This window comes from Zingiber officinale, chromosome 2A (assembly GCF_018446385.1).
Source record: "Zingiber officinale cultivar Zhangliang chromosome 2A, Zo_v1.1, whole genome shotgun sequence".
In the NCBI taxonomy this organism is placed as follows: Eukaryota; Viridiplantae; Streptophyta; class Magnoliopsida; order Zingiberales; family Zingiberaceae; genus Zingiber; species Zingiber officinale.
This window is the reverse complement of record NC_055988.1, coordinates 36076555-36098188: the sequence shown is the minus strand read 5'-3', so window position 1 is coordinate 36098188 and position 21634 is coordinate 36076555. Positions and strand designations below refer to the sequence as shown.

Here is a 21634-nt window from a genome sequence, read left to right as displayed (position 1 = left end):
CCATGACTATGAACTCCAAATAAAGGAGGTTGTTTTTCCTCTTGATCTTGCACCTAGAAGTGATGTGGTTTCTTTAGTCTGCAACGATAGGGAGAAGTAGGTGGGTTATTAAACTGAACTCATACGATGTTGGCTTTCTTGAAAAGGGTGTCACAACATGCACCAAGAGGGTGGCTAGAGTTAGCAGCTAGATGTTTTGGGGGAAGTGGTGGAGACAATAATCTTAAGTAGGTAATATCAACTAGGAGGTAGTGTAGGGAATTGTTGCTAGTGATGATTAGGCGTGGAGCAATTTGTCATGAACGTGCCCTCAATTTATTAGGGTGGTGGCGAGCAAGGAGTGTAGCCAAAATTCTTCAGGGAAAGTAAGTGACATTTCCTGGGAGGTAGCATAGGGAATGGCTACTCATGGAGGGATTGGGTGTAAAGGCAATTCGTCTAATAGTAGAAAGGATTTGTCAATTTATTGGATAGTGAAATGTAGGAAACTCCTTATTATAGGTAAGGCCTTTAGATCATGATTGTCACGACTTGAAGACTTTCATTCTTATATAAAACATAGCTTTCTTGCTCAGACAATATCCATCATTGCATCAAAATTGCAATGAATATCCCTAAGGGTGCACCACATGAATGTGTAGTAATTTATTAAATACAATGACAATAAAGTCTTTATCCCACTAAATGAGATCGGTTATATAAATCCTTCTACGCCATTGGACTCAATCCCCTACTATATCATTTATATTTAAATGAATTTTATCCTGCTTTATTATTGCTAATTAAGTCTTTTTGGTCTTTTTCTATTAATATGCATATTTGTCATGATCCTATCTCGTCTAACTGGTGCATTTATTAAACGCCTAAATATGTGTCATACTATTTTAAACATGCCTCTAAGAGTTTTCCTTGAATAAGTGCAATCTTGACTCTCTCTAATATTCTTATTTTTTATCCTTTCCATTGTTGTATATTTACACATCCACCTTAACATTCTCATCTTTGTGGCTCTCATCTTTTGCTCGTGTTCTCGTTTTATAGTCCAATATTCAACTCTATATAACATAGTAGGTCTAATTGTCGTTTTATAAAATTTTCCTTTAAGCTTTAGATTACTATCACAAATAACACATGATGCCCTCTTCCATTTTAGTATCCTATATAACACATCCCTATCAACCTTTCCATCCTTTTACAAAAACGATCATACTTAAACCTCTTAGTTGCAGTAACTCATCATCTCATAGCTTAATAATTATCTTGCTTCATTTAATACTAAACTTAAATTCTATATGTTTTATTTTTACTCTACTAAGTGCAGATCTTTTTACTTCTAGTATTGTCCATCAAGATTCAAGCTTAGCATTTACAATTTCACATGTTGACTAAAATAATGTCACATGCAAACAACATGCACCATGGTAATGTGTCTTGGATGTGTCTAATAAATTCATCCATAACTAGTGTAAAAAAATTTAAATTTATAGTTGATCCTTAATTAATCTTATCTTTACATAAAAGTCTTAAATTAATCCACCTCATTCTTATCACTTCATCCTCATACATATTTTTAATTCTTTCAATATACACTATGCTAATTGTTTTCTTTTATAGAATTCTCAACATAATTTCTTTCAAGACCTTTTTCTAGGTCAATAAATATCATGTGGTAGTCTTGCTTTTTTTTTTTTTTTCTCATAACCTTTTAGTTAGTTGTATGAGAAGATGTATAACTTCATCTTTCCTAGCAAGAATCCAAATTAATTTTCATTGACCTTGGTTTGTTTAATATTATTTTCTATCACTCTATCAAATTTTTATGGTATGACTCATTAATTTAATGGTGACCTAATTAAGAACAATTGGTACAACATGTAACATCACATTGTAGAAACTCAAATAATTCAATTCATTGAAGAGGTTCAATTTTATTGAACTTGAAGATAATCAAAAAGGGTTTTACTCTTTTTATTGATCCAAAATAAGTGCTAATCATCTTAAAAAGTCTAACTTATAGTTTTGAAAATTATAACAAATCTGACTGATTTATCTCTAAAGCGAATACTCAACTTTTATTGACTCTTAAAAATTATACAATTTTTAAAAAGATTTTTCTAAATTGATCCCTGATTTCCAAACCCGCATCACCATCTCTATAGAACTTTGGTCTGATGACCTATGGGGCTCTCTTCTGTAACTACAACATCCTGATTATTTCAACCAATGGTGACTCATCAAGGGAGAGAATCATGTCCTTGAAAACAAATTCTGGTATATTCTACAAGGCCAAGGAATCTTGATCGAAGGCATGACCAATCGTTGAAACTAGAGGTTTGTCCTCCAAGAGAATCAGGTAAAAATGATAGCTTGGATATTCTCATTTCTTTCTGAAAAAGGCTTGGATCCTGTGTCAAGTGCCGAATACCTAATTACTTAATGTTTTCTGGATTGTTTGCACAGTTTGGGGCCTTTACTGCAGTGGTGGATAGTGTGGAAGTTCCAAAGACATTCATGATTTCTTGAAAGACCCCAAGTGGAAAGAAGTTGTTATCAAAGAAATAAAGATGATGGTTGGAAATAGTACATGGACATTGAGCTATATGTGAGAACAAGTGGTGTGCAAATGAATATTTGCTGTCAAATATAAATCTAATAGTAATAGAAGTATTGATAGATACAAGGCAGAATTGGTAGCTTATGGGTTTCCAAAAACTTTTGGGATAAAGATTAACGAGAGTTTTCCCTTGCGGTAAATATAAATTCCATAAGAGTGTTACTCTTTGTTGCTGTCAACTTGGATTGGGAATTATTTCCTTGATATCAGAAATGCCTCTCAATAGTGAACTTGAGGAAGAAATCTATATGGGGACTCCACCAGGTTTTGAGAAAGGGTAAGATATTATAAAGGTGTGCAGGCTGAAATCTTACTGCACCGAAGAAGTCACCTAGAACCTAGTTCAAGAGCTTCAACACTGCTCTTGCTTGGTTCGTGTACAAGGACAAACATATCACACTTTTTTATAAAAGCATTCAACTAATTGTGAGAGATCTACAGTTATATGAATGGTCAACATTCTAATTACAGGCGATGATATCCATGAAATTGTCTAACTAAATCAAAATTGGGTTAAAGACTTTGGAAACATGAGGTACATCTTGGGAATGGAAGCAGCTAAGAGCTACCAGGGTATTTTTATTTCCTAAAGAGAGTATACCCTTCGCCTTGTGCAAAAAATCAGGATACTTGAAATGGGGGGAGGATGATAATGACCCTTGGTTGATAAGGGGAGATACTAGCAACTAGTTGATAAAGTTGATTATCTTTCTCTTACCGCCTGATATTGTCTTTGTGGTAAACGTTACAAGTCAATTCATGTAGTCACCCACTCAGCAACACTTATACCATGCACTTTATTCTTAAATATCTAAAAAAACTCTTGGAAAAGTTTGATGTTCTTCAAAAATTAAAAGCAAGAGGGTTGATTTGCATATTCAGAGTAGGCAATGTGCATTGCTGATAGTTGATCAGCTACAGGGAAATTTGATCACTTACAGAAGTAAAAAAAAAGTTGTAGCATGCAAAAATGCAGAAGCAGATTTCAGAGACATTGCCTAGGGAATTTGTGAATTATTTGGTTGTAGAGATCAAGATTTGAAACATCATTTCCATGCTAAAGTTTTGGTTCACATACAAAAAGATAGAATGTTGGTACCATACTGGGATGCTGACATGTGATGTTGGAGGGTATCAAGGAGTACAAAATTGGGAAAAGGAGTAAAGGAGTAAAGGGAGAAGAGTAAGAATTGGCTTATCTTGTCAAAAAATTTCTAGCTCCCATGCTCATGATCATTCGTAGAAGTTGCCATTGCTTCTGAAAATCACTCAGAAATTGTCATGCATGTGAAAGTCATACGTGGAGTGATGGAATCTCTTTCTTCATATCACATTCTTGAGTAGGTTTCATTTGGTTAGCACATGGAATGAAAAGTTTCACACATGTTGATAGACCGAAGTAATTTTCAAACCTTGGTAGAGATTGATGAAAGACTTACAATTGCCACTTGCTTGTCCAATAAAATTTTATAAGCATTGTTTAATAATTGTATTCAACATGAGAGGATGAAACATGTAATTGATTAGGATTACAGCTTTTTTATATTCCTACAGCTAGTCAAGAGACAAACATGTTAAAACCTGTCAAGATTATTCATCAATAAGCTACAAACGGTGAATATCTTGAGGGGAGTGATAGATAATTGACAGATCCATTGAAGGATTTGCAAGAGATCCCTGATTTAAAGGATTGTAATTTGTAGTTGGGTTCAGAAATTTTCTGTTACCTTTATTTTCTCCCATAATAATGAAATTTTCCTTTAGTTTACAGATAATGTGTTTCTTATGTTTCTAATTTAAGGTAATCATCTTTTATTTATTTCTTCAAGAATGATGGAATAAATCATAATGGGTGGACTAGTTATTCTTCATTTTTTTTCTCATTTCTACAAATAAAGATTATCTTCCCTTCTCTAATATATAAAGTGATAATATGTTCGTACTAAATATATATTAATCACATTTGATTGTTATACAAGATAATTTTTCTTTTATTCTTAATTTAAACTTATTAATTAATGAGTTAACTATACCACATTAATGTTCTAACAAGCCGACCGAGCATATGTAATGTGTGGTCTCTTTTGGCAATTTGTGCTGCCTAACAATCTCACCACCTAGGTAAACCAAGTGTGGACCTAGGATGGTCAGCTGAGCACCTACGAAGACTAGGCAAGTGTTATGTGAGCTAGGAAGACCATATACCCAGTGAAAAGGAAAAAATTGGTTTGATTCATTTTTGTAATTGTTAAACATTTAGATATAGTTATGTGCATGTTACTAATAAAGTTTGTTAGGTATATGTTAGTCATTTAGCAATATAAATATTTTTAGTCTTTTTAATCAAGTGTGTCGGAGCTCACATACCTCATATGAATTGTGTAAGGGGTTAACTAGAAATGTTATTTAACACCTTAGTCATGTATAAGGTGATAGATAACATTTATCTAGCATATAGATGCAGCAGGAAACTGCTGTCATAAATAAGGCATCAATAGTATTCATTTTTGTTTAAACTATATATTTAATAAACTATATATAAAGATTATCCTGCCTTCTCTAATATATAAAGTGATAATATGTTCGTACTAAATAATATATGTTAATCACATTTGATTGTTATACAAGATAAATTTTCTTTTATTCTTAATTTAAACTTATTAATTAATAAGTTAACTATACTCACATTAATGCTCTAACAAGCCGACCAAGCATATGTAATGTGTGGTCTCTTTTGGCAGTTTGTGCTGCCTAATGGTCTAAGCACCTAGGCAAACCAAGTATGGACCTTGTAAACTCCTCTGTAATGTGACCACACTGAGATTTATACTTTCCAGTGGCCATACTAGTTTACAAGGTTTTTTTTTTGTTTTTAGATTCAGGCTTAACTTGTCTTACATTATTCAATTATCAATGTTCAGATTAATTGGAATTTCTTAACATACTGATTCATACTATGTAAATTCTTATTGCACAACTCATTCGAGGAGGAAATAACGATACTGATAAAACAGATTTTCTCCCACAGTTGGAGATAGCCTTCAAAAGAGAGATTGGAGAGACATTAAATGTCATGGTTGATGAGGTACATTGTATTTTTAATATTTCTTGAGAACAAATCTTTATTGATTATCCTGTCGATTACACATTTCAGTAGATGCTAAACTGATTTTCAGAACATGAGCACGAAAGTTTCGAAGCATCTCCTTAGATGGACAGAGGAGAGGACCTACTGGATTGCTTCTCGATTTCTTATGTTGGGCTTTGAACTAGAGTTGTATTCGCCTTATGATTACTGCATGGTCTATTGGTTTATGTACCTGGTTTTCATGAAACTATTGGAGAAGATTCAGTTGCAAACTGCTGCCAACAATGAAAACTGTAAGTAACATCTACTCTTTGAACGCCACGGCTAAATACCTGGAGGCAAATCACTATCAGAATGCCACCAAGAGTGCGAGTTTTGGTCATTTTACTTCTCTATAATGTTTTTTCTTTTTGACAATTCTCTTCAACATACCCTAATTGGAATTTGTTCTTGTTATACAGCAAGTTTCTTTGGTAGGAAAAGAGTTAATTAGGTAGTTTAATTTCATATTTGGCCTTCATGAACATTGTCAAATGACAAAAAAGGCCCCTGGGTCAATGACGATATGCTATATTTACAGTGAAGCTTGATTCTCCTTTGAGGGCAAAGAAGTATGTGTTGGCCAGCTGTTGATTATGGTGCTTGGCCATGCTATTGGAAAGATGATGGCAAACCTCAGCCCACTGCTTGATCTCCTGCGAATGTAGGAGATCATGTTTGAAACATGCTTTGTTACGTAAAAGTAAGTTGGTGTTGCCATCCTCCCAAATTTGGCATCGGCATCAACCGCTTATTGCAATGTGAAAGAATTGAGTCATACAAGTGAATTGTGTGATGTAGCTAAACAACTTATGTTATAAATTGATGCAACTTTACATCTCAAGTAAAAACTTGAAAGATCAATAAATTGATTTGCTGGTTGATCTAGTCTGTGCCTCTGTAATACAATTTATGCAATATTATCTATGTCAAGCAAATGCAAGATGTTGGATATGCAATTATAATAGATCATGTAATACTAACTCAATGATCAAGTGACCCAATCGATGCACAAGATTTGATTCATGAGCTTATTTTTTTTTTTTTTTCATTTGAATAGCAATTTCAATGAGCCTATTGATAAGTTAGCTCGCTTAGTATATTTGCAACTTGAAAGATGATGCTTAAACACTTAAAAGATGAGGTTCATATACATCACTCACTAAGTACACTTACAACCTACACTAAAATTTCTAGGTGTAAAGATCTGACAGTATGGCTAAAAGGATATCTTACTGATAATGGTAGGTCTATTTTGAAGAATATTTTGGTATTATGGAACTACTTCAGGCATCTGTAGACAAGGAGACAAAATGTTCACAGTGATGTACCTCCATAGAATACATACTAAGATTTTTATCCAGTCATGATAGAGATCACACGGGTTTATAGATCATCTACTAGGTTACAATGTTTACAAGTGCTACAAAGAACAATGGTTTGTAGAGTGCTTTTCTAAGTAGTTTGTCACTCAATGATAAATTTATGCTAGTTTTGCATCAATCTTGGCTTGCTAATCTAAGCTTTTGTGGTGATCGTGGCATAAAGTTTTTTGTTTGTGTGTGTCGGTTAGCATAGGCAAAACATTTTGTTTTTCCTGTTGACTAACATGCATAATAGCTCAGTGCCATGACTTCGCCCAAGGGGAAGAAAGAGGGGTTAAAGGGATGGTGAAACTGAGCAATGTGCTCTTCTTCTTCCTTTTCTCATCTTGCAAGTTATACCTTTCCTAGGAGGCCATGGTAGTTGAAGCTGTTGATGCGGCTAGTGTGGGGGATGATATCGAGGACCTCTTCTTTAGTGGCTATGAACTCAATGAGATGAAGGATCTCGACAAACTCACATTGGTGCATGAGGCGATATAAGCATATGTTGGATGAGCTAATTGGGTGGTGGCAATGTGCTAGAACATAGGACATAACGTGGAGACAGAAGAGGCAAGATTAGACATAGCAATATGGGATGATGATGGAGGGAGCGAGAGAGATTGGAGGAATTGATGACAATGGAAGAGTGTAATTGAGAAAAATTCAGGAATTTAAGAATAATCCAATGAATTACTTCCTTTAGGAGTATGTTTGAAATTATAAAAATTATGGGATATATATAATATTTTTTCAATTTGAAATTTTTTTGTGCTAAATACTCTAACTCAATCCCTAAACCCTAAAGACAAAATTTGATTAGCATAACCGGGGATTTAAAAAAAAATAAAAAATACATGGGCATGGACGAAGTGAGTACAGTAACGTCTGCAGCATATATATATATATATATATATATATATATATATATATATATATATATATATCAATTAAATATATAATTTTTGCATATTTATGTTTTATAATTTTAAAACATGGTGGGGAACAATTGGTTCAACAACTAATTGGAGGTGATCCTAGACATCAGCCTCGACATCAACACTAATGAGGCTTCCTCATTGTTACTAGAGGAGAAGGGGAGCTCTGACCCTATATGCTACTTTGTGGAGGCGGCCATTATCGGCTTTGACATTTAGTTTTCTTATAAAGGCGACAATTAGTGAATGGATTTTTCTTTTCTTACAAACAAAAATTCTTACCAAAAGAAAGTCAGTCAAAATAAGTTGCAATAATTTCATTTCTCCTTTTTAGCCTAATTAAATTAAATAACAACTTTATTTAGATGTTTTAGGCTTTTAAAGTTGTTATTAACAAAAATTGATACTGTAGAAAAGTTAAATAGATATTAGTCTTTGTACTTTGTCAAATGACAACGATGACTTGACAAGTAAGCAACATCAGTAAAATAGTTATAATATATTTTTTACTTGAATTTGAAAATAAATATTTAATTTTTTCTCATTTGGATGAAAAAGATTACAATAAATATTCAATCTTAGTATGATGATTCTCAACTTGCAAATATAAAGTTGTTGCTAGTGCAAGGATTAATTTAGATGAACATAGATTCCAAACATGTTTGTGTTCTATGTGGTAAAAAGTGATAACGTTCATCCTAGGCTCCCCTCTACAGCTCACCCCAAGGCATGTGGAAGGGTGGTAAATCATGGTACCAAATGGCCTCCTAGGTGGGACGAACTTATTCCCTAATGCTATGTTTACTCGGATGTGCGGATAAAGAAGGGAAAGGAATTCATCATGGAAACATATCCCTAGGGAAGGGGAACGGAAAGAAGTAGGATAAAAAGTAAACAAGGAGAAGGAAAGCCAAGCCGACCGACCATAGCGAGGTCGTGACTCACAAGTGCCTCGGCGGCGACCTCGCAGTGAGGTCGTAAGGCCCAAACTCATGGCGAGGTCACGAGGTTGGACATCACCCGTGACCTCGGGAGGTCGGACCTCGACCGCAACCTCGCTATGGGGAATGCATCTGCCATGCTACCCAATACGACATTGAGGAAGTCCAAGTCCACGGCAATTATCTCTGTACTGTCTCTGATCTTTGTTTTTGCCTAGCAAGGGTAGTTGTTTTCTAGCTTTCAGTTTCGTAGCAGGAGATCGTTGCCCTCTACAGTCACAGTTGTTAGAGGCATTAGGCGCACCGAGGAGCAAAGGGCTCCTAGAGCCTGAGGCGCTCCCGAGGCGCGCGCCTCTTGAACACGAGGCTGATGACTAAACTATTGACACACTCATATAATATGTCAAATATGATAACTATTAATATTCCACACACATCAATATCAAATATGACAAGCAAAACAATACCATGATAAAATTAATAAAAGTTTCGAACTTTCAAGTTTCAACTTTCTAATTTAAACTAACAAAGTTTATCAAAACAAGCGTAATAAGTCAAATTAATCATCAAGCTCCAGATCATCCTCATTGTATTCTTCTTCTTCTTTATCTTCATCTTCTTCAAATTCAATTTCTTCTTCTTCTTCTTCATCTCTAAGTCTTAGAGATAAGTGTCTCATAGAGGAATATGTATTTCCCTTCTCGACTTATTTAGGCCTAGCATGTGAACTAGAGGTCATAGATGCAATATTTTTTCCTCTAGTATAATATTCAGGCTCTTCAGCTCCACTAGCCCTAGCAACGACATCCCATGTCAAGTCATCACCTTTAAAAACCAACTCATCTTCTTCATTATCACTTTCTCCATCCATTTTACCCATCAACCATTCATTACTATCATCAATATCTGTTAAAGAGATAGGGTCAATCTTATCACGTGCATCATACCGAAGTTTTAATGCACGATTGTATTTCAGAAATACCAAATCAGTTAAGCGCTGCTGAGCTAGCCTATTCCTTTTTTTGCTGTGAATCTACAAAATGTTAAAAATCATAATAAGTATAATAAAATAGCAAAGAATATTTTCTACTTATAAAAGTAACATACTAATAGTATTAAACATTTATATTTATTACATACTTGCTCAAATACACTCCAATTGCGCTCACAACAAAAAGCACTACAAGTGAGGCTAAGCACTTTAATAGCAAACTTTTGTAATTCTGGGATATTTGCTCCATAACATTCCCACCATTCTGCTGGAGATAATGTTCTTCTATGTCTAATTACCACGTTCCTCCCAAATAGCCTTCCGATATATAGAGCAAAAAAAGGCCCGATGAAGTTGGCATTCCCAACTTATATCAATGATCTCAAACACTTCTTTGTATTTCTCTTCTTTCTCCTTAAAGCCCTTCATAATTGTTTCTTTTGCTCTATCCATAGCCTCATAAATATAACCCATTACAGGTTTTCTTTCGCCATCAACCAGTCTCAGAACACGGACTAAAGGGCCATATATCTCTAAAATATGCACAATACTGCTCCAAAATCTAAGTGTCATGATGATTTTAGCTACATTCTTCCCCGTCGCTTCTTTTTCCCATTTACTCTCTGTCCAATCCTTTGAAATGAACATTTTTTTTAAATTTTGCTTCTGTAGGTGCATCCTTTCAAGAGTGAGAAAAGCAGTAGCGAATCTTGTGACACCCGCCCGACAAAGCTCTTTTTGTCTTGTGAATTGTCTCAACATATTTATCATGCCGGGGCGAACATAAATATAAACATTCATACTCATTGCCTTCTTTAATGTTGCTTTAAAATCAGGCAATTTCCCAATATCTTCTAAGATCAAGTCGACGCAGTGAGCAACACAAGGAGTCCAATACAAGTGTGACCTTTTTGCTTCTAATAATTTTCCTACAAAAGAAGTTAGAAAAGTAGATAAGTTTAACATATATAAGGAAAAACATATTGATAAGAAAGAATTAAATAGATTCTTACCAGCAAGCACATTGTTACTTGCACTATCCGTAACAACTTGAACAACATTTACTTCTCCTACACGCTCCACAAATCGATCAAGCAACTGAAATATTTTCTCTCCAGTCTTTGCATAATCAGAAGCATCAACCGATTCGATGAAAACTGAACCTTTAAGAGAATTCACTAAAAAATTAATTAATGTTTTCTGTCTTTTGTCTGTCCACCCATCTGCCATCAAACTACAACCTACTTGGCCCATTCTGTTTCACACGACTTAATGTAATTATTTGTCACACTATCAACAACCTTTTTTAGGAAAGGAACCCGCACCTCATGATAACTAGGTCCTTTTAGACCTATACCATATTGGCTAACCAAGTCCAATATTCTTTTGAAGCTTGAATAGTTAACGACATTAAAAGGAATTGCCGCATCAGACATCCACTCAGTTATGGTCATATAAGCTTTTTCCTTCAATTCTTTTTTGTATGCCTCATATATCGTAGTTTGCTTTTCTTTACCCTTTCTACTTTTAACATTTTTTTGTACATTAGGAGCAAAATACGTATCCATTGGACCTATTTGTCTGGGCCTTTTTTGCATATTCATTGATCTAGAACTTGTATTTGTACTTATAGGTGTCACAACTTTAGCTCTAATATCATCCATATCAATATCATCATCAAGAGGGTCTACATCCTCAAAGTCCAATGTCGCAAGTTTAGAAAGATTACTTTTCTCCGTCTTTTTCTCCATGAAATTTTTAATTTCTTCACGTACATGAGGCGGACATTTTTTGCAAGTCGTAATATTTCGAAATCCTCCAACAAGATGTTGTTTTACACGATAGATACCCCTTTTGTAACTTTTTGACAAAAGTTACAAATTAAATTATTTTTATTATCTGGATTAACTCTTTAAAAATAATTCTACCCCGGATCTTTTGATATATAAGTTGGAGTATCACTACTACCTTCCATGATAATTGAACAAGAAAATAGTCTGAAAAATTAAAACTAAAATAAAATTAATACGGTACCACTGTACCAGCAATAGAAAAGCATTTTACAGTCTATACTAGCAATAGCAAAATAGTAAAAAATAAAAAGCAAAACAAGACAAACAAAAATGAAAAAACAGTAAAAAAAATGAAATATCGGACAATATCACCAATACGAACCAGTAAAAACGGAAAAATAATATCGAAAAATCCAAAACCGAACACTAGTAGGAAGCAAAAACACAACCTGTAAAAATGAAAAAACAAGAAAAACAAAACAAAACAAAATCGGACAGCAGCACAGCAAGAACACAAACCAGCAACTTAAAGAGAAAAAAAGAGCAAGCAGAAGAAAAGAAGATACAGAACAAAGATAAGAAAAGAAGAAGAAGAAACGAAGAAAAACTGAAAAGTGAAAATGAAGAAGAGAAAAAGAAGAAAAGAAATAATAGAAGAAGCGAAGAGAAGAAGAAGATGATAACAGACGTAAAAGAAGAGAAGAAGAAGAAGTGAAGAACAGAAAAAAGAAGGAAAACATACTTGTGCAACGATGCAACTCAGCGATGGCGCGACTCAGTGATGGCGCGACTCAGTGATGGCGTGACTTAGCGATGGCGGCGGCAGACGGAAATGGGTTTAGGTTTCTTCTTCTTCTTACGTTCTTTTCTTCTTCCCTTTTATCCTTTTCTTCTTCTTCTTGCGTTCTCTTCTTCCGTTCCTGCGTTCTTTTCTTCTCCTGTTTCCCATGCCCTAATTCCAAAAAAAGTTGGGTTGGAATGCTTTTTTTGGTTTAAAATCTAGATTTGTTCACAATCACGCCTCGATCGCGCCTTCGTTGAGGTGCAAATGCGCCCAAGGCACGCTCAGGCGCGCACCTGACGAACAGCGCTCGCCTCGCGTGGAAAGAGACGTTTTTCCAAGCGCCTTGTGCGCCTGACGCCTCGGGTGCGCCTTTAACAACACAGTCTACAGTCATAAGATTGCATGATTGTGAGATTGCATGCTTCTGCCTGATTGTGAGATTGCATGCTTCTCGCTTGTTTCTGCCCGATTTTGAGGGGATGAAAAATAGAGGCAAAAATAATCAACTGATGGATTGGAGATCTATCCATCCATTATTTTTTTACATGTATATAGAAGTAAGGATCTTGAATCTCATGCACTCAATCATTTTCTTCATCCACGCTTCCTAGTAAACTAGCCATATGGGAATGAACCCTAGGGGATTCGAACCTTACTTCTATGTGACAATTCTACCACCCGAGTACTAACTCAGCTATGCCCGTGGGAGCAACACGTTTGTGTTCTATTGCTAGATTTGGGACAAGATTGTTTTCTTCCTATAAAGAAATAAGTAGAAAGAAAAATTGAAAATTTTATAGTCTATTTATTGAAATTAGAAGATGATATGAGCCAAATAATGTAAATACTTGAATGTTGATAACTCTATAAGTTTACGTTTAATTATTTTTTTTCATTTTGCCTCCCCCTAGTTCAATTTTTTTTTTTAAAAAAAAAATTGAAGTTTTCGAAACACCAAAATATCATTCAAAGTTTGCAAACTCTATTATGCCAAATGATCTAACTTAATTGGTATACACTTTTTTGTAATGACATGACATAATTAGAGCTATGCGACCAATGGTGGGGACCGACCCATGGTTGGTCGGGCCGGCAACTTGACGGGTTAGGAAATTTCCAGCACAACCCAACTCAAGGCGGATTATGGGCTAGGCGAGGCCAACCCACGAGCCTGTCAAAAAAATAAAAAATATATAGAAAAGATTAAAATTTCTAAGTTTGGGTTATGGTCATACCTCATTTTGTATCACTTGCTCATAGCAACTTTTATTCGAGTGCAACTTTCACAACTCTTCAATGGGAGAATACTAAAATATACATGAAAAACACCTTTCTGACAGTTGGAATTTTTGAAGGGAAATAAAAGGAAAGGAAAAAGGTTCTTTTACTACTGGAACAATATCATTTCTTTAAAAATTTACAAATTTATAACATTTGGAGAAGCTGATGTATTACTTGAGGAGATAGATATACAATTACTTGTCATACTGTTTGTATTAATTAGCCATTTAGGAGAATCCACAAAGGTCAACGCAATAAACGAGTTTCTATAAAGGTTATATAATATTACTACTGTATGAAGTAATGTTCATTTTTTTTTCAATTTATATTGGACTTTTGGATTTATATGGGATCAACAACTTAATTAAATGGAATGGACAGATAGAAGTGAAGACTGTCATGGCATAGATTTGGGACACGATTGGTAACGAAAGGTGTCGTGCCATAAGTAGTGCATACTATACGACTGCAGGAGCACTTCTAGTATATGATAAAATGAAGAAGCAGACCTTTGAATTACGGTTTAGGTCGGTCAAACTCATGAGTCCATTAAATTGTTCACTTTAGTTTTATGTTTTGGGGAAATGTTTTTTTCCCCTCAACCTACGGGCCAACCCAAGTCCACCACGGGCCAATCCGCGTGGTTGTGGGCCAAGGCGGGCCGGTCTGCCTAAAATGGGTTGATAAAATTTCAACCCAACCCACTTAACGGGACAGGCCAATCCGACAGCCCCAATTCAAATTGACGGCTCTGGACACAATACAATATAGAAATTGAATTGTTCCGTCGAGATTGAAAATCCAACATAATTGAGATTTTTAAACCTTGGTGGTAGTATAGGTGATTCAGAAAGAAGACAACATGTAGGTCATCCAAAGTTTTGTTGTTGCAATTGCCTAGGTGATTTTAGAGAGACATGCCTTCTACAATTTTTCATGAATACAGGCTAATGGATTTCAGATAGACAATCATCATATGAAGAATACAAGAGTTTAACAAGATTTTTATTTCTGTATAGGAGTAATGCTAAATTCCTTCTGAGTTTCATGCCACTTCTCCAAAGTACATGCCATGCCTAGGAGTAGGAAGGTTGGCATGCCAATAGTTTGCTATTCTTCAATTCACCTAGATTCATTTCAAGAATGTCCAAAGGAGTAAACTATTTGATAGAAGCAGATTCATTGAGTATGAAATAAAAATGATCATGCGCTTGGAAGAGGGTTCCCCACTCTATAGAATGTTGATGGACATATTTTTATCTAACCCAATCTACACCTACTGCATGTCTCCTAGTTCATCCACCATCTAGAAAATGGTTCTTTATCCTCTGTATATTGTGTCATTCAGTTGCTGAATTTTGCTAATTGGGAATGCATTTACTTTGGTCCATATCTATGTGTCATCTTAGGCGTGCTCTCTCTAAAGCTGGGTTTAGATATAAACTGAATCTTGAACAGCTGACTTGATGGTGGTTTAATAGATAGCAAGAACTCCCTTCTAAAATTGGTTTTAGATATAAACTGAATCTTGAGCAGCTGACTTGATGGGGGTTTAATAGATAGCAAGAACTCCCTTCTAAAATTGGTTTTAGATATAAACTGAATCTTGAACAGCTGACTTGATGATGCTTTAATAGATAGCAAGAACTCTCCAAGTCTAGGTAAATGAGTCATTACCCATTACAACTCAAGAAAGATGATCTCACATTTTTGTTTCAGTTTGGTGTTTATATTTGGAACTCAAGAATATAGCCTAACAAAATCTTAGGCGCACTTAAGAGTTGAAGTTTGAAACAAAGTTTGGTCAGGAATTTGTTGGAGTAAAAACTGATTAAGATAGTGTATGGGTGTTTGATACTCAGCTTGGTCATTTACACTCCTGTACTCATTTCGACATGCCATGACATGGGTGTGGATGCAAGATATGAGGCCAAGCAACCAGACTGACCTATGAGAGCAAGATGAAGAAGAAAGAAATGAAGGAAAATTACCTACTGGCGACTCACATTGTTTGCGAAAGAGATTACAATTGTGTCGCTTGCATAAAGGAAAGGGACTTCGAAGCTCAGAAGCATTGGGTAGGGAATTAGTTGGCCTGCTCGTGTTTCTAGGAGGTGGGAAGGGAGGATGGTTTGTGTTGTGAGGGAAAGGGAAGGGAGAGCATAAACGTTAAGAAGGTCTAGGAGTAGCTTTTACAGGTTGGGGGTAAAGTCCTGGCTATAAGCTTTGGCTAACTTTTATAAGTCAGTTATGTAACATAAATAAGTTTTATGAGTAAGGTTATATTCTAATTTATAACTGCTATTTGTTATATTATGTTAAGCTTTAGTTTGGTTATATAACTTATAATACAACAACCAACATAACCAAGTCTTATCTAGATACTAGTCTAATTGACATAGTATGGGACCCTTTTTGTACGTAATCAGTGTTCCTACTTGTCTTGATACTAGTCTAACAGAGCACTGCAGAAATCATTTAATATTTGAATAACTTAAGGTGAGTGAAAGATTAACACTTCAAGAATATCTATGAAATTAATATTTTAAATACTTTGGAAAGTTTGTGAATAATTCATGAAAACACTTAGGTTTGAATTCAAAGCTTTATTTAAGATACAACCTAGGGTCAAAAGAAAAACAAATAGTAAATTATTTAGAATTTCACAAACCAACTAAAATCCCAAAACACACAAAAAAAATTATGATATTCCACTTGATACTTTGTATAAACAATTTGGCATTTGATCATTTTCAACATCTCATTTTGAACTTCAGTCTTGGATCTTTTGTTTGTTTGTTTATTTGTTTGCATTGTTGGGTCATTTCATCTCAATTTACTATTGTTTGAGTTTGACAATATTCTAATCTAAAAGCTCCTTCAAATGAAAATCACGTATCAGTTGAGAAACCTGTAAGCTGAACCTGGTTTGCAAACTGTGTTATTCAGACATCTACAACTATAATTGATGTAGAAACCTTGGATGTAAGCTGAACCTTCTCCGCTTTATAAGAAGATAACATGTAGGCTCACTAAAATGATGTACAAAGCGCAATGTCGGTTTCTTGATATGTGAAAGTTTGTATCAGTTGATTGTGTTAAAACTATGAATTGTAAGTGTGATACTGTTTATTTTATTATGTAATGCCAATTGGATGATTAGACTACTTCAAATCATTAGCGGGAACTTCAGTTTGTTCCATAAACTTGTTCTGAAAGGATGAGACAATCTCAATAACTACATACATGACTCAAGTTTATATCATACATTTAGCTTCCAAGTATAAACCTCTTTCTTAATAGCTATTAAAGAAGAATATGCTATAAGGATTCTAGCATATTAGATGTAATGAGACAATTGTTAAGATAGGAGATGACAAGTTATCCAGAACGGAGAGCTTTGAGTATTTAGGATTATCTTTATAAAATAATGGATGGATTGAGAGAGATGTCTTCATAGAATACAAGCAGGATGGTTGAAATAGACGTTAGTGTAAGGTGTTTTATGTGATCGTGAAGTACTTCTAAAACTTTAGAGGAAAGTTCTACAAAACGGCGATTAGACTTGCTATCTTGTATGACGAATGCTGGGCTATGACTCGAGCACATGCACAAAAGATGAAAGTTGTAAAGATGAGAATGCTAAGGTGACTGTGTAGACATATGAGATAAGAAATGAGAGCATTAGAGAAAAAGTTGGAGTTACATCTTTTGAGAGAAAACTCCGAGAGATGTTTAAGATTTACAGATATGTACTTAGACGACCAATAAATGGGTGAAACTATGACAAATATGCACATCAAATGAAGAAGAGGAAGATAAAAAAGATTTGGTTAGTAATAATAAAATAAGATAAAATTTATTTAAATATAGATGATGCTATAGTAGGGGATAGAGCCCAGGGGCGTAGAAGGACCTATATAGCCGACCCCACCTAGTGGGATCAGACTTGGTTGTTGTATGCCAGAAAGATTCTAGGTCCATTGATTTGTCTATAGCCTCATGTGCAATGCATTTATGTGATTCATACGTCCAAAGCTACAAGTGAAAAATTAAGCATAGGTAGTTAAGAGATATAATTTTATTATTCAATTCAAAAGAGAAGAATTACATATACCAATAATAGTTAAGAGAGATAATTTTATTATTCAATTCAAAAGAAAAGAAATAGATACGCCATGTATGCGAATGCAACTTATAACTAATACCCCATACAGGACTAAACTCATACCCCATAAAGTAAACATTCTCATTCAAACTAGAGAATAGATATTACTAGGTAGTTGCACGAAATAGGAAAAATCCATCTAATAGAATATTAATAAGATTTCTATGACACTTGACAAAGATGATGGAGATGTAAAACTGGTGTACTTTTGCAGACTTTGAAGTTGCAATGCTTGGGACTGAAAGCAGGAAGAAGAGAGTAACTCAAGGAAGTAGATGAAGATGTATTGCAAAATAGACGGAAAGTGATGATGATGTGGTTGCAAACAATGAAGAGTCTACGAGCTTGACCAGAAAATGAGGATGGGTTTTGTAGGAGGGACGGTGATGGCGGGGTAGAGGTTGCCATCTGTTGGGTCATGGAGATGAAGGAACAAAAATGGATAAGAAGGAACAAATAAAAAAAAATTGGAAAGGGACAAATGCGTGACTAAGGTAGATAGTGTAGCAAGGTTAGGTGTGTTTATTGAAGCCCTAATCATGGGTGACAACCCACTTCCTTAGCAAGGTGAGAAGGATAAAACTACAATATACATATCAAAAGAAAACAGTTATAATACACTTTCTGGGACAAAACTGCATACTCATAACCATGGCTCTAAGGAACTCCACATGCGCCACTCATGCTACCACTTTGGCTCATGTTGTACTCGACATAACTCACCTACATATGCAGTACTCGACATAACTCACCTACATATGGTATACAATTCTCGTATGCTATTAAAATATCCCTAATTGGTAAATTTGAACCAGTTTTGACCAAGCTTAACTGATTTTTAACACTTCTTTCTCAAGTGATACAATTTTAAATGAATTATATGCATGTTATACATTGCTGATAAATATTAGTAATTGTATCTTGTATTGCATTGTATGATTGACATAACATATTATTTTTCATATGCTGAAGTAGGAATTGGATATTGTTGCTTTGCATTTTAGTCAATTTTGTTGATATAAATATCTTTTAAAAAATATTTTTATATTAGTAGAATATGCCCTTACATACCACATATTGTAGCAAAAAATGATTACGCTCATCCCAAGTGCCCCTTATAGCCCGCCCCCAAGTTATGTGAAGGGAGGTAAATCATGAGATCAACTTATAGCCGACAGTCAAGTGGCTAGGGGACGGAAGGAGTTTTTTTTCCCGAAGGCATGTGTCCGCTAGGAATTGACATGCCACTTTCAAATAATTTTTGAAACTTGCATACCACAATAGTAATTATCTTGAGAAAAAAGAAGTGTGATAAAGTGAAGATAAATGCAACCTGGTAGATTTAGTCTCATAATATTTTATCTTAAGTAGGTTCTCTCCCTGTATTTGTAATTTAGGAAACTTAACATTTTGGAAAGTTGTCTCCTATGTAATTTGGTTTTTTCTTTGTGATCATGCATAAGAGATCAGTAGATTAATTGGTCATCAAATTGTTCTTTACTTATTATTCATTAAACCTAAAGGGGCATGATGGTTGTGCTGTGCAGTACAGCAATCAATTTTTGTCAGATTACTTCTCAAAATGTTCATGTAATTGATTTTCTTTTGAACGATCCAACTCAAAAATTCTGAGACTTCTGACCCAGAGATTAATCAATGATACACCAAATTAGTTCTCATATTTAGTATTTTCTCATATCACTTTGGCATCCTTAGATTGTCAAAGTTAGTTCCATCTTCAGTCATTTAAATTATTAAGAACCGGACTGGATATGGCATAATGTGATTATATTTGCCCATTAAACTGCTCAAAACATTAAATGGTTGAACAAAATTTGTCTGATGTTGTGAATGACTGAAGCTTAGCTAGTGCAAATTAATATTTGATAATAAATCGGCATCTTCTTTAACCAATCAGCCCAAAGAAAAGGCAAGAAGAAGAAGGATCATGGCAAGGATCAAATAAGAGATGCTTCCTTTTCTTCCTCTACCTTGTTAATCCACTGCTATATTTGTCTCTCAGAAGGATTAGCTATGGTGAGTTTATCTTAACTATCTCCCAATATTGCAAAGAATTTGAAAAACTTTTCTTCTATTGTAGATTCTAGCCGCATTGCGCAATGAATCTAAGGCTTTCCATATGGTTGGTCCTTTCAATGGTGAAGAAGAGGTATGTCTGTATATTTGTTACTTCAGAGAAAATTGTGGTGGTGGAAACTAATCAACATTTTTACTTGTTCTTTAATCAGAGATTTATTCAGCACTTCGACCTCCTTCTGAAGGCACATGTTCCTGAACATGCTACATACTACCTTTTCAAGGAATCAACAGGTCATGCACGAATATCTGTAAGTGACTTGGTCTTGTAAGGAGTAGTTTCTTTTTATATTAATCTTGTCGTATCTCCATTTCATTATGTCATTTATATCCATGTTTCAGAGTATCATCAAAGACAACTGCTTTCGGGAAGCTCAGAAAATTATTACATCCCTAAGGGGAAGTTATGCTGGTAATTCTGACAAGCTGATTGAGCTTCAGCAACTTGAACAAGTTGCAGAGCGTAATCGGGTTGCTTTGAGTGTCATAGACCAAATTGGTGCTCGGGATCCATCCCTCACGGTCTCATTTGAATTTACGCACCATCCACACTTTGCCATAGCAGTGATCAAGAGATCATAGTCATTTCATTCACCCCAGTTTTTGTCGACTGCTGATGTCAAACCAGTCATGAAGTAGCTCGACTAATTTCATTCTGGCACGAGATTTAGTGGAGGAATGCAGAATGTTGGCTCTAGCCATTTCTATGCAACCATTTCATCAGTTGCCATCATTCAATTGATAGTCAGTTTTGCTTATAATATGTACCATTATTCATACAATTGTATGCGTATTATAAGTTGTTCGACAAACTATATTTTGTTTAAACTCATCAATCATGCTCACATTTGCTTCCAGTAAACTGCCTTTGATGATTCTTGGTCACTGATTAAAGTGTGATATTATGTCTGTTTTAGTGAGAGTAAATATACATTATCTAAAACCTTTTGCTCATGCAAGACTTGTTTACTAAAAATGATTGAGAACATTTTATTTTAAAAGATTTGAGTTTTTGGATGTATAAATTGACAAGGGTACCCGATTCAATGTTTGAAGGAATGCCTGCTTTAAATTTATCATAACATGTTATTTAAACTGGTTCGGTGTGCCAAGTTTGTTGTCATGATTCCAGAGCATTTTAATTGAATGCTTTTATTCTTTGAAAACTCTAAGGCGAACACTTTGTCATCCAAAAAGTATACTGAAGTTGGAAACCTAAACAGCAAACACTAAGCATTCTCATGTCCAGCCATTTCACATTTGCACGCCCTCCTAAGGGGTCCATAAACTTTAAATTACTAAATTTTATCTTGAATTAGTACATTAGTAGCTATGACAACATGAAGGCACTAAAACAAGGGCTCTAGCCTAAAACATAAAACCAAGTGGAAAATCAATCTATAGCATCGGCAAAAATTTAAGGCTGCATCAAAATCTTTTTCATCATAGATCTCACAATTTGCAAGGCTTGATCGAACAAAGATCGAGAAAGCTAAGCCACAGTAGGAAAACATAGCCATCAGGAAGCATTGGCCA

General features: G+C 34.9%; 1 protein-coding gene across 3 annotated transcripts in view; it reads left to right on the top strand.

The window, feature by feature from the left end:
- The window catches only part of LOC122041032 (N-alpha-acetyltransferase 35, NatC auxiliary subunit-like), a 95797-nt gene extending 74756 nt beyond the window's left edge, over positions 1 to 21041 (top strand). For all 3 annotated transcript variants that reach the window (XM_042600568.1, XM_042600567.1, XM_042600569.1), the window contains 6 exons: positions 5643 to 5699; positions 5791 to 5995; positions 19920 to 20038; positions 20103 to 20171; positions 20251 to 20349; positions 20441 to 21041. In XM_042600568.1, coding sequence (XP_042456502.1) covers positions 5643 to 5699; positions 5791 to 5995; positions 19920 to 20038; positions 20103 to 20171; positions 20251 to 20349; positions 20441 to 20680 — 789 coding nt within the window. In that variant the 3' untranslated portion in view covers positions 20681 to 21041. The remainder of the gene's footprint in view (positions 1 to 5642; positions 5700 to 5790; positions 5996 to 19919; positions 20039 to 20102; positions 20172 to 20250; positions 20350 to 20440) is intronic.
- Positions 21042 to 21634: the final 593 nt, after the last annotated feature.